The sequence below is a fragment of the Mangifera indica genome, chromosome 12 (genome assembly GCF_011075055.1).
Source record: "Mangifera indica cultivar Alphonso chromosome 12, CATAS_Mindica_2.1, whole genome shotgun sequence".
Taxonomy (NCBI): domain Eukaryota; kingdom Viridiplantae; phylum Streptophyta; class Magnoliopsida; order Sapindales; family Anacardiaceae; genus Mangifera; species Mangifera indica.
In genome coordinates, this window is record NC_058148.1 from 13,374,812 (window position 1) to 13,386,912 (window position 12,101).

At 33.7% G+C, this 12,101-nt stretch overlaps 1 protein-coding gene and 1 long non-coding RNA gene across 2 annotated transcripts; both read left to right on the forward strand.

Annotated features, from left to right (window-relative positions):
* Positions 1 to 4,373: 4,373 nt before the first annotated feature.
* On the forward strand, positions 4,374 to 8,007 carry LOC123192412. Its single transcript, XR_006496865.1, has 6 exons — positions 4,374 to 5,080; positions 5,338 to 5,471; positions 5,584 to 5,627; positions 5,717 to 5,769; positions 5,875 to 6,027; positions 6,745 to 8,007. It is a non-coding gene; the product is annotated as an uncharacterized LOC123192412 (long non-coding RNA).
* Positions 8,008 to 9,859: 1,852 nt separating this feature from the next.
* LOC123192410 lies at positions 9,860 to 11,648 on the forward strand. The gene is made up of 2 exons (XM_044604950.1): positions 9,860 to 11,008; positions 11,112 to 11,648. Exon 1 carries the CDS (start codon positions 10,018 to 10,020, stop codon positions 10,558 to 10,560), a length of 543 nt encoding a protein of 180 aa, XP_044460885.1. The 5' UTR covers positions 9,860 to 10,017; the 3' UTR covers positions 10,561 to 11,008; positions 11,112 to 11,648.
* The last annotated feature ends 453 nt before the right edge of the window (positions 11,649 to 12,101 follow it).

Sequence of the window (12,101 nt, forward strand, 5' to 3'; positions counted from 1 at the left end):
TTTTTAAAATTGCTTATTAATTACCTCGACCATAAATATATAATAAATTAATTATTCTGAATATGACTTATTTAACCTGGTAGGATACGTTAAAGTTAACAACTAAAATGTATTTAATTAAAAAAAATGTGAAAAACTTTCATAAAGCTTGATCAAGTTCAAGACTTCTGGTCAAGTCATAGATTTTGCAATATATGGTTTGATGAATAGATATGCAAATCCTGACTGAATTGCATGAGACTCGCAGTAGATTTTGCATTATATAATTTAATTATATACCTTATTACAAATTAATTAATAACTATGCATATTTATTTTGTTAATTTCCCAAATTCAATAATAATTAATTCCCTTAACAGTTATTTCAATAAAAAAATGACATTGATGTAAAAGGTATGCTTTGTAAAGTTAGAACACTAGGGTTTTCACTTCAATATAAAAGGCATGAAATGGACATTGATGTAATAAATCAATTAGTATATAGTTTTTTTTTTTAATTATAAAATAAATAAAGGAAAATGAATTGTGTGAACTGTTGACTCATGAAACGACAACGTGGTTCTTGAACTTTGTCTTATTCAACAGCCATGGATTGATTGCTCCTCAAGCCAATCACCTGTCAAGTCAAGTGCGTTATTTTTACTTTTATATTCCTCTTACTCAATAAAGAATTCAGCGACACTTGAAAACTTCAATTCAAAATTTTTCATTAATATGCAAGTGTGCATGCAAAAATTAGAACTTTTATGGTAATTTCAGTAACATACTAGTTTAACAGAGAAGCCTCAATGAATTTTCTTCTAGTTCCAACACATATTATTTGACAAATTTTTTCCTTTATGTATATGTATGTATATATATATATAGTTGGATCCTCATTGATGTTTAAAATTGACAATATATATTAAGATTCGACTGAAACAAACATGAATGTGAGTGTTGTAATAAAATAATAAAACTATGTGTATAATTTATATATATAGTTTTATATATAAATAATGATGTGTAATTTATGATTAAGTATTATTTTATTTTTAATTTTTAATTATCTAATCATATGATAATATACTGTTATTTGTGTATAAAATTATATACATAATATTATTCATAATAAAAACCAATTTGTATAATGGGAAAGAGATTTCATACAAACGATTTTTATTTGAGTAATATTTTATTATTTTAAAATTAAATACATATAATTTTATTTATCAGTTGACCACGTGTAATGTTTAATTTTTGAATGAAGAAGCCTCAATGAATTTTCGTTCTCTTGCAATAAATGTAATTTGTTAGGTTTACCTGGAAAAAAAAAAATGGTCGGTTTAGTTTATTTTTCTTAATGAAAAATTCTCTAAACCCCCCACACATATATCTAGATTACAAAATATCCTCATTATCGTAATTGTTCTAAACCCAACTGCCAATAAGAATTCATTTATTTTGTTTTTATACATATATGTATTGGTATCGGGAAATCTCACCTGAGTGGTATTGTCATATTGGATTGGAATTAACTATATCGAATACGGTAAATTCAAGGTCTAATGATTTATCCTATAACCATTGAATCAGGTAATTTAACAGTTTGATTTTGATATATCGTCATAAAATATTTGAAACCATATTCTCTTATACATATAATCTTCTTTTTTGTTATTTATACTACCCCTTAAAGGTTATCGTGATATATTTGGACGATAAATAATTGCACAAAAAATTTTGTAAATAAATATCAAACGGCACATTCAAGCAATTAACCCGTATAAATATGTATAATTTAGTCTCTTACAATATTTTATTAACTACTTTGGACTATGCTTTTAATTCAAACTCAAAATTGACCTATATAACTTTCCTCTAATTAGCTTGAATGCTTTTAAACTCTCAATTACTATTAATATTTTATGGGATTTTGCGTTGGAATATCAACACCATTAAATTTTGAAAACTAATAACAACACCCCATCACCAGTTAATGTTCATATACATTTATATATTATAATCAATTTATAACAATTAATAAACAAATAAATATCCTTAAGCTAGTACATAATCAGTTCAAAGATAAATGGGGTCAACTAATGTTAAGGGTGGTTATGTAAGTTTCCAAAATATGAGGGGGTTGAATCTTTCACTAAATGCTGGGGATGACAAAATATCCTATCTAACATTTCCCATCACTTAGTAGGATTCAAATTCAACATGTATTAGACATGTAAAAGGATAGGTAGGCTGCAACTCAGCCTCTTTATTTTGGCAAGACTTGTTACTGTAAGAGGTTGTACTAGACCAATGGATCATTTAGAACTTTAGGATATAACTTACATGTCGGTTTGATATGATTCATAAAAAAAATTATTAAAAAAATTAAAAATTAAAATATTATAATTTGATATATGTTAGGTGGCTTTCCACCTAAGCAAGTCAAAACAAATCCATGAGCAAGCCATTAAATGCCTTTTATATGAGCAAGCCAAATTGTCAAGAAGAGTTGGTTAAAAATTTGTGTATAAATACCTCCCATCATCTCTCAATTTATACATGCTTCCTTTCATCCGAATTGCAACTCTCTTTCTTGCTTCTCATCTCTTACTTTTATATTCTCTTTGTTTCCAGAAATCAACCTCTCAATTTCTCTGCTTTAATTTCTTTGCTTTTATTTCTTCTTTGCTCCGTTATAAATCTCTCTCAAAGCTTCATCATCTTTCATTAGACTATAATATTTATAATACGTTATCAACACGATCTGCTCAGGTATATTATTATAATCTCTCAATTATTATATATATCTTATTTTCTGTTATGATGCCATTTAATTTTTCAGTTATAATTATACTCTATTTGCAACCCGAAGTTTACAAAATATCATAAATTTAGACCCGAAATCTTAAACATTATTTGTAATTTGAAGTTACACAATTATAAACATGGATCTGAAGTCCTAAATATGATTACTGTATATAATTTGTAACCTAAAGATTACAAAATCATGAGAAAATATATATAGGCCTGAAGTCCTATATTTTACTGACATATATATTATAACTACATCCCACTTGCAACCTGAAGATTGCATAAGTGATGAAAATAATGAAATAGAAGTCTAAAATATTATATAAGTTTTACATACTATAATATTATGAATATTAATTATAAAACCGGAAGTTTTATGAATATATGACAAATACGAACCTGAAGTTCGCACATAATTCTCCTTATTATATCACTAATTATTATTTATTTTATTAATCTACAGTTGGTGAAAATGACAAATCTTGTAAAACTTTAATATGTTGCCCTTCGATTGGATGGAGAAAATTACTCTGAATGGGCCTTGGACACAGCTCTCCATCTACAATCAATGAGCTTAGGAAAAACAATAAAATAAGGAAATAATACATCCCAGTAGGATAAATCTAAAACAACTATTTTCCTTCATCATTTGCTTTTTATTCAAACTCAAAATTGACCTATAACTTTCCTTGAATTACTTGAATACTTTTGAACTCTCAATTACTATTAATATTTTATGGGAAATTTACGTGATATCCTATGGAGATTTTGCTTTGGAATATCAACACTATTAAATTTTAGAAACTAATAACAACACCCATCGCGGGTTAATGTTCATATACATTTATATATTATAATCAATTTAAAACAATTAATAAACAAATAAATATTTAAAAAAAATATCCTTAAGCTAGTAAATAATCAGTTCAAAGATAACAGGGGTCAACTAATGTTAAGGGTGGTTATGTAAGTTTCCAAAATGTGAGGGGTTTGAATTTTCCATAAATGCTGGGGATGACAAAACACCCAATCTAACACATCCCATCACTTAGTAGGATTCAAATTCAACATATATTAGACATGTAAAAGGATGGGTAGGCTGCAACTCAGCCTCTTTATTTTGGCAAGACTTGCTACCTTAATAGGTTGTTCTAGACCAATAGATCATTGAGAGTGTTAGGATATACCTTATATGTCGGGTTGATTTGATTCATAAAAAATTATTAAAAAAATTAAATTTTAAAATATTATAATTTAATAGAATATTTCGTATGTCGTAAACCTTTTTAATTTAGTGGATCAATCATACTTGCGAAGCCTACACTATACCAAGTGTTTGCTTGTCACGGCCTGCAGGCAAGACCACCTGCCGGCCGTTTGACACCGCTAACACATTCATAAATACGGTTAACCTATTGTTGATGAAGTAAATTCCCCACGTGTGACAATTAATCAATATAATAAAAGAAAGTCACTATCTCCAGCTTCATGGCGTTTAGCTGTCTCACGGTTGGCTTCCTATCAACTACTTTGTATTATTTGATGCTCAAAAATCCCAGGTTGAATGAGTGGTAGACATAAACATCACTTAATATCTGAAATCCATAGATTTTTTTTATTTTTTTACCTTGATTTGATTTGAGTGTGTTACAGATCGAGTCAGAGGAGTCACTGAGACAACAAGTGAAGTGAAAATGGCAAGCGGGTCCGATTTACAGAAGACTCAGTTGCCCAAAATCACTCTCCATGTGCACAGCTCCGCAGCCTCATCATCTTTGGCTGGCTTCTTCCTTGAACATTCATTCATTCATCTAATTAAACAAAAGAAAACACGTCGCCTTCTTCACATTGCATGAACGTGCACAGTTTATTATTTTCCTATTTACTTTCTTCAATCATTTGCCTTCCATGCTCTCTATCTGAGACTTCTCGTTTGTTCTTCCACTCATGGATTCAACGGGTCGCCTCGACTATGCTCTCTTTCAGCTCACTCTCACTCCAACTCGGTCGAGGGACATTAAATTTAATAGTCTGGTTATGTTTTTGTATTAATGGAAGTTTGAAATGGGATCATATTGGTGTGTTTTGGTTGTGTTTGTGGGTGAAGATTTGAGCTGGTGTTGTTGTTTAGAGGGAATAGTGAGAAATTAGCTTCTGGGTTGTTTGAACCTTTCATTTCTCATCTTAAATTTGCAAGAGATGAAGTTTCAAAAGGGAGCTACTCCATTACTCTTCGTCCACCAAATCGTGACGCCCTCTGGTTCACTAAAACTACATTTGAGAGGTAATTTGGATCTCTTGTCAATTCTTTTAGTATTACCTTTCTGTCAAATTGAGAGATTAGCCATCTGTTTTGCTGTAAAATCCAACATAATTTCCAATTTATTATAATTTCTCTGAGACATGAAATCTGGTTTGGTTAAGAAAAGCTTATCAAGACTGGCATTTATGATTTAACTAGCATTGAGTTGATGGCGTAAGTTAAAATTAGAAACTGGAAATTCAAACTTCTAAATGACTTCTGCACCCTGAATTTTGCAGATTTGTGAGGTTTGTAAGCACACCGGCAGTGCTTGAGAGGTTTGTTAGTGTTGAAAAAGAGATTTTGCAGATCGAGGTATTAGTTCAATCTATCAAATTGTCAAACGCTTGCGTGCCTGGGCAAGTGGAGCAAGGTGTGCTTAGTAACTATTTATGCCTATGTTTCCATTCATTGTGAAATTGCTTTATTTCTTCATTGCAGATTAGTGCAATTGAGCTGATTTCGAATTAGCTTTGTTCAATTAGGCAGTGGGGATGGTAATAGAACGAAGTTGTTTGATTCCTCTAAGGTACATTGTTTATCCCTATCATTTGCAGTGATGAGTTTTATCAGAATTTTTTGTGTCATTTTAAATTTCTCTTTGGTTTTTGCTCACAGCTAAAAGGTGAACTTGAAAGAAAGAATGATGCTGTAAAAAAAGAGAACGCCAAGTAATTCATTTTTGCTTCTATCAGTTTTACTTGGTGAATGAATTGCTCAATATTCAGTCTGTTGAGTATCATTATTATTGATTATTTAGTTGTTTGGATGACAAGGATTCAACTTCATCGTCTGTTGGGAACTCGGAAAGCATTGCTCCAGAAAGAGCAAGCAATGGCTTTTGCTCATGGACTTGTTGCTGGATTTGAAGTTGACAGCATAGGTGATCTCATTTCATTTGCTGATGTGTATGGAGATTAAAGATTAAGGTATGAAGTGCTCCAAATTTTAGCTATCAAAGCCAGAAAGTGTGAGATATTTCTTTCACTTGTGATTTCTTATTTCAGATATGAAGCTTTTCATACACTCTAGTATGTTTCATATATTATTCAGTTTTTCATTTTTATTTCTGTATAGCTAAGAAATGACTACTTTTCTCTCTAATTGAATTTGGACGAAAACATTTATTTCTGTCCAAACAATAAGGTTATGAAGTTATTTGCATTTGAAATTTATGTGTACTTTTTCCTCAGTTTTGATAAAACATCTTCTTGCTTTTGGACTGTCACCAGGCTCTGATGCCTAGATACTGTATGACTCTTTCTTGTTTTTACTGATATGCCAAAGCCATTCAATACCAACCACTGAAAGCTTGTTATATTTACAAAATGTTGTTTACTAATTTGTGAGGATGGTTGGTTTTATTCTTCTGACTAGCATATCTGATGAAAGATTGGTCACATTCTGAACTTGCTCAATAGGTTGTCAAAAGTGCACTCTATTTAGTTTTTACTTATCGTTTGCAATAGATAAAAGTCAATCACCGATAAAATGGAAGTTGATTAAGACCTTGTTTGATTATGCCATGAATTTTTCATCAGTTGTTTTCTCCATTTTCCTGCTCATTGCAGTTTAAATGACGAAACTTGTGCAGTTCTTTTTAAGTTGCATGAATGAGTCTTAAAATATCTTGTTAATTATTACAGGGAAGCATGCATAAGCTTCAAGTATTTTGGAAGAAAAAGCATGGCGATGGTCTTTGGATGGAGGAATTAGCAGCAATGGAGGCATGCTCCACATCAGAACTGTCATTAATGGGCACATCTGGCATTGTACTTACACACGAAACCATCACCCCTAACAAGAATGTTCTGTTAAATTTTACATCTAATGCTAATCTCAGGACAAATGAATCTTTGGATAAATCCATTTCCGATTCAACTGCAAGTCATGCAAGTTCAGATGGCAACCAAGGTATTTCATAAATTTTTCATTTCTTTCTGTGCTTAACTGTTGCATGCACTAGAAGTCTTGAACATCTGACTGTATTAAGTCTGGCCAATCAAAGGCATTATTACATATAACTTACTAATCATTTAAGCAGATTGTTTAAATTATTTATGCATTAAGTGAAATTAGATTACTCCTAGTCAGTTTATAATATTTTCTTCTTGCTATCATTTAATGTTCTGATTCCCTCAACACTGCTCTAGTTTTCTACTTAGCTGCACTTGTTTGTACAAATGCTAAGGTTTGTCTTCCCTTTTGATTATGCTTTGCTCTCTTGCTACCTCATTTACTTTGCTCAAATTTTCTATGGCTTTGCAAAAACCACCGTGGCTTTTAGTTCCCATGAATGAAGCAACAAAACAATGAATGCAAACAGGGCTGCTTTTCTTAGAATCGTGATTTCTATTCTCATGATGGCAGTATCCCAGTTTGTATTTAGAGCAGTTACATTAAAAGATACGTGCAACAAACAAATTAGCTATTCTCTGATGTTAAAAACATATTGTGCGGATAATAACTTGCCTGCAAAAGTAAAAGTTCCAGTAACATGGCCAAACCAGTTACTGCAGTCTATGTACAGTTGTCCTATTCAACAACTGCCTCCCTATCAAGGGTACCATTTTCCTCCTATGCATCCTCACTATGCAGGTAGTATGCAGTGGGCTCCCAACATGAAAGAATCCAATCCTGGTTTAGCTCAGGAGGTCGATTATCATAGAAATCATAAATCATCTTCCCGAAAGAAAGAGAATTTTCTTAATAGCAAAAATTTTAAATATTCGGAAGAAGATGGAAAAGCTGAATCAGTGACTTAGACATTGGGAGTGATTCAGATTCAAACATACAGCAAGAGAAGAATTCTGCAACAGAGCATGCATGCAAGAAAAAGCATATGAAGAAGTCCTCCAGGATAGTTGTCATTTGTAATATTAATTACATTACTCCTAAGAGGAGAAATGGATAAAAAAATGGAGGGTCTGATGAATCTTCTTCAGACGATGATGAATTCATTGATCGAGACTCCCTTAAAAAGGTAGAAAATGCAGTTGGATTGTTGAAGAAATCGCGAAAGTCAAACTCAAGTAACAAAAAACATAGAGATGCTAGCAAAAACCTCCGCATTGCAAATTGTTGGAGACTCAAATAAAGAATAAAGAAAGTGTCTCACATCTAATAAATAAAACATAAGAGTGGTATATAAGTGTGTAGATTGGACCTTAACTCAAGCCAATTGGTTTTATGTAACATGGGTTTCAATCTTTACACTTGTAAGCCCAATTTATATTTCCGACATGGTATCAGAGCACGAGCCAAACGGCGGGTTTAACAGCCTAAGTGTTCCTGGATACAAGTGACAACACACCTAGCCAAAAATCGGCTAAGCCGAGAGGCATGTTTAACAGTCTAGGTGCCCGCACTTAAGCGGGGGTGTTGGAGACTCAAATAAAGAATAAAAAAAGGGTCTCACATCTAATAAATAAAACATAAGAGAGTGGTATATAAGTGTGTAGATTGGACCTTAACTCAAGTCAATTGGTTTTGTGTAACATGGGTTTCAATCTTTACACTTGTAAGCCCAATTTATATTTCCGACATGGTATCAGAGCACGAGCCAAACGGCGGGTTTAACAGCCTAAGTGTTCTTGGATACAAGTGACAACGCACCCAGCCAAGAATCGACTAAGCCGAGAGGCAGGTTTAACAGTCTAGGTGCTTGCACTTAAGCGGAGGTGTTGGAGACTCAAATAAAGAATAAAGAAAGAGTCTCACATCTAATAAATAAAACATAAGAGAGTGGTATATAAGTGTGTAGATTGGACCTTAACTCAAGCCAATTGGTTTTGTGTAATATGGGTTTCATGAAGGAGCCCAAAGGGCACATATAACCATCAAAAGTGTGAATGCAAGCAAATTCCAGAAAGCTGGAATGATCCAGGCAAATTGCCACAACTCACTTATTGGGTCAGTTGCATTGAAATATAGCTCAAATCCAATCCAAGCCATGGAGAGTAGCACACATACTGCAAGGGTATTTGTAAATTTTCTGTACAGCTCCAATTTAGCCATGTTTCTCCTTGTCTGAAGTTTCTCCAAAGTTTTGGAAAGTGATGAGAAGATCCACAGTATAAAGCAGGAATCAAGAACAGTAACAGGCAACACCAAAAAATACTTTGCTTTTCCAGAAAAATCATTGATGTTTCCCAAATTTTCAAATTGACACAATCAATCTACATTCAATTAGAACGGCTTCTAATGACATCAAGACCCATCTCAGTAGGATCAGTAGCCTGCAACTCTACTTGAATACCATCCAATTCTCGCTTGAAACTGTCGTTGGAGCTTGCATAAATCATCTTGCTTCTCAGTTTTGATGTGTCAGGGGACCATGCAATGAATATAATCTTGCTCTTCTGGCAGTTTTCTTCTGTGACAAAATCAAAGTCATAGATAGCATATTGACACTCATCAGCTGGAAGGCTGGCAGTAAATTTTTCATAACTATTGTGTAACATGGGTTTCAATCTTCACATTTGTAAGCCCAATTTATATTTTCGATATGGTATCAGAGCACGAGTCAAACGGCAGGTTTAACAGCCTAAGTGTTCCTGGATACAAGTGATAACGCATCCAGCCAAGAATCGGCTAAGCCGAGAGGCAGGTTTAACAGTCTAGGTGCTTGCACTTAAACGGGGTGTTGGAGACTCAAATAAAGAATAAAGAAAGAGTCCCACATCTAATAAATAAAACATAAGGGAGTGGTATATAAGTGTGTAGATTGGACCTTAACTCAAGCCAATTGGTTTTGTGTAACATGGGTTTCAATCTTCATACTTGTAAGCCCAATTTATATTTCCGACACAAATGGATCAAATGATGCTAGTGACCAGAAATTTAATGATAACTCGGTTGCAGATGTGTGTAAGGGTGGAAAAAGAAATGAAAACTGGGATGCATTCCAAAACCTTCTCATGAGAGATGAGGATGAAACACTTAATAGGGTAGAAAGGATGCACTCAGTGGATGTTCGGGATGAAGATTTAATAGTCAGAAGCTCTGAAGGTGTCCTTCCTTCTGCAGCCAGCCTTGGTGTAGATCCAGAATCTGAAAAAGTCCTCAAGCAAAGGATAATTGTAGCTGACTCCTTTGTGATAACTGAGGGGGAAGGAGGAAGTAAGCATAGAGTTAAGCCAGAAGGTTTTGAGAATGGAGAGAACTTCTGCTGTGTCTTGAAAAGAGCGGATTGTAGAGATGCAGATTTGTTGATTTCACAGAAGCCAGAAGAAACTAGTTGTGATTTTAATGATATTGTATCTACTGCTGATTCAACTATAATTAAGACAGCAAAGGCAGAGGATTGCTTTGTAGCCAATCAATCTGAGAAACCTGAAAACCAGAAAGCAACCAGTGGGCTTGCACTCTTTGATCAAGATATGTCAGTAGGTGATCACTTCCAAACTGAGAAACCCTGGAGATGTGTACTTGTTGATGATTCCTCACTGGTACAGGCTTGACCATAAACTGAAGATTTATATATTCCCAATGGAGAACAGACATAAGCATGGTCACAGGCCTAACTCCAACTGCCAGCCCTGGAAAAGTTGCTGCAAATGTCTCAAAAAACAAGCAAGAAGCATGTGAACCTGATGACCTCTGTATGGTGCTTGAAAGAGAATCTGAATTTGAAACTGTGAATGATTCATGGAATGTGGATTATGGAGTTGAGGTGACACTAGAGGAAGCTAATAGGAGGTTCTCAGACGCTGAAAACAGGAAGCTTTCTTCAAATTCTGAGACCTCTGTTGCTAAGACAATGAAAATAATGGAGCAAAATATCCAGGAAAAGAAGCAAGGTCTAAAGTTACGCGTGGATTAACTGGGAAGACCAAACCTGAGCTAATTTCAAAGAGCGGGAAACCATTTGTAAGTAGGCCGGCTGTTCAGAAGAGCAAGTTTGAGAAGGTAGCGAGTGATGCTTATATGGTTGGTTAGTGTAGATTGTTAATTCATTACCTTTCAACATTTTGTACTTCTTTTTAAACTTATTAAACATGCTTGTGAGCAGGAAGAAGAGGTTCGTAAGAGGATGGAAGAATTAGCAGTTCAATGGCAGAAAAGAATCGCTGAGAGAACTGCAGCTAGTGGGTTGGCTCCAGCAGCATGCAGGAAAGTACCATTACAAATTAAAACAGCCAAAGGTATTATTACTCCCGACAAGAATAAAATAGGTTCTGCAGCTCAAGTGACAAAAAGAATTGTTTCTTCTAGAATTAGAGCATCTTAAGGAAAAAGCTCAAACGTGGATGGTACCCAGTTGCATCTTCTTCCACTTTAGATCATTGCTGATCCAACTTCTATAGCTAATATCAGCTTGTTATTACCAATTCCTTCAAGATTTCTACTTTTCTTGTGCAGTTTTCTTTCCCTTAATGTATAGTTATAATTATAATGATATATTTTTCTTTTCTTCCTTTGTTTTCTAGGGCCGTCATAATCTATTGAGAGACTTTATTGAAGTCTGAAGGAGTCATTGTTTGTTTTTGTAGGGACATAATAATCTCTTTCACCATGTGATAATACTTCTTGCTGTTTTATTTCCAAAGAATACTTGAAACTATTGGGTTTTAATAATATATCTCTGAATCTGTCAAAATTCCACACTCATTAGAAAGTAGACCAAATTTAATTCTTTATGTTATCATTAACGCATACCCATATGGACTTGAAGCAAAATACATACATCTGCATTTGGAATCCAATTGACAGAAGATGGACCAACTCTGCTGATTTACCACAAACAGTCAACTGGTGTACAAAAAATTGCAGGGTTTGAAAATGTTGAAGGATCTGAAATTCTTGCAATTAATCCCCTGGCTTAGAGTGATTCTGCAGAGCCAGCAACTGACTGACTGAGGTGTCATTTTCTTTAATTATAGAATTATACTTGTTAGTTGTACAAATGCCTATTCTAACACGGTTCAATTAGTTGGAATTGGATAAATTAATGGTAGACAAATTCAGAAGCAGCAAAAATAGTTGGAAATCCCTTTGTAGA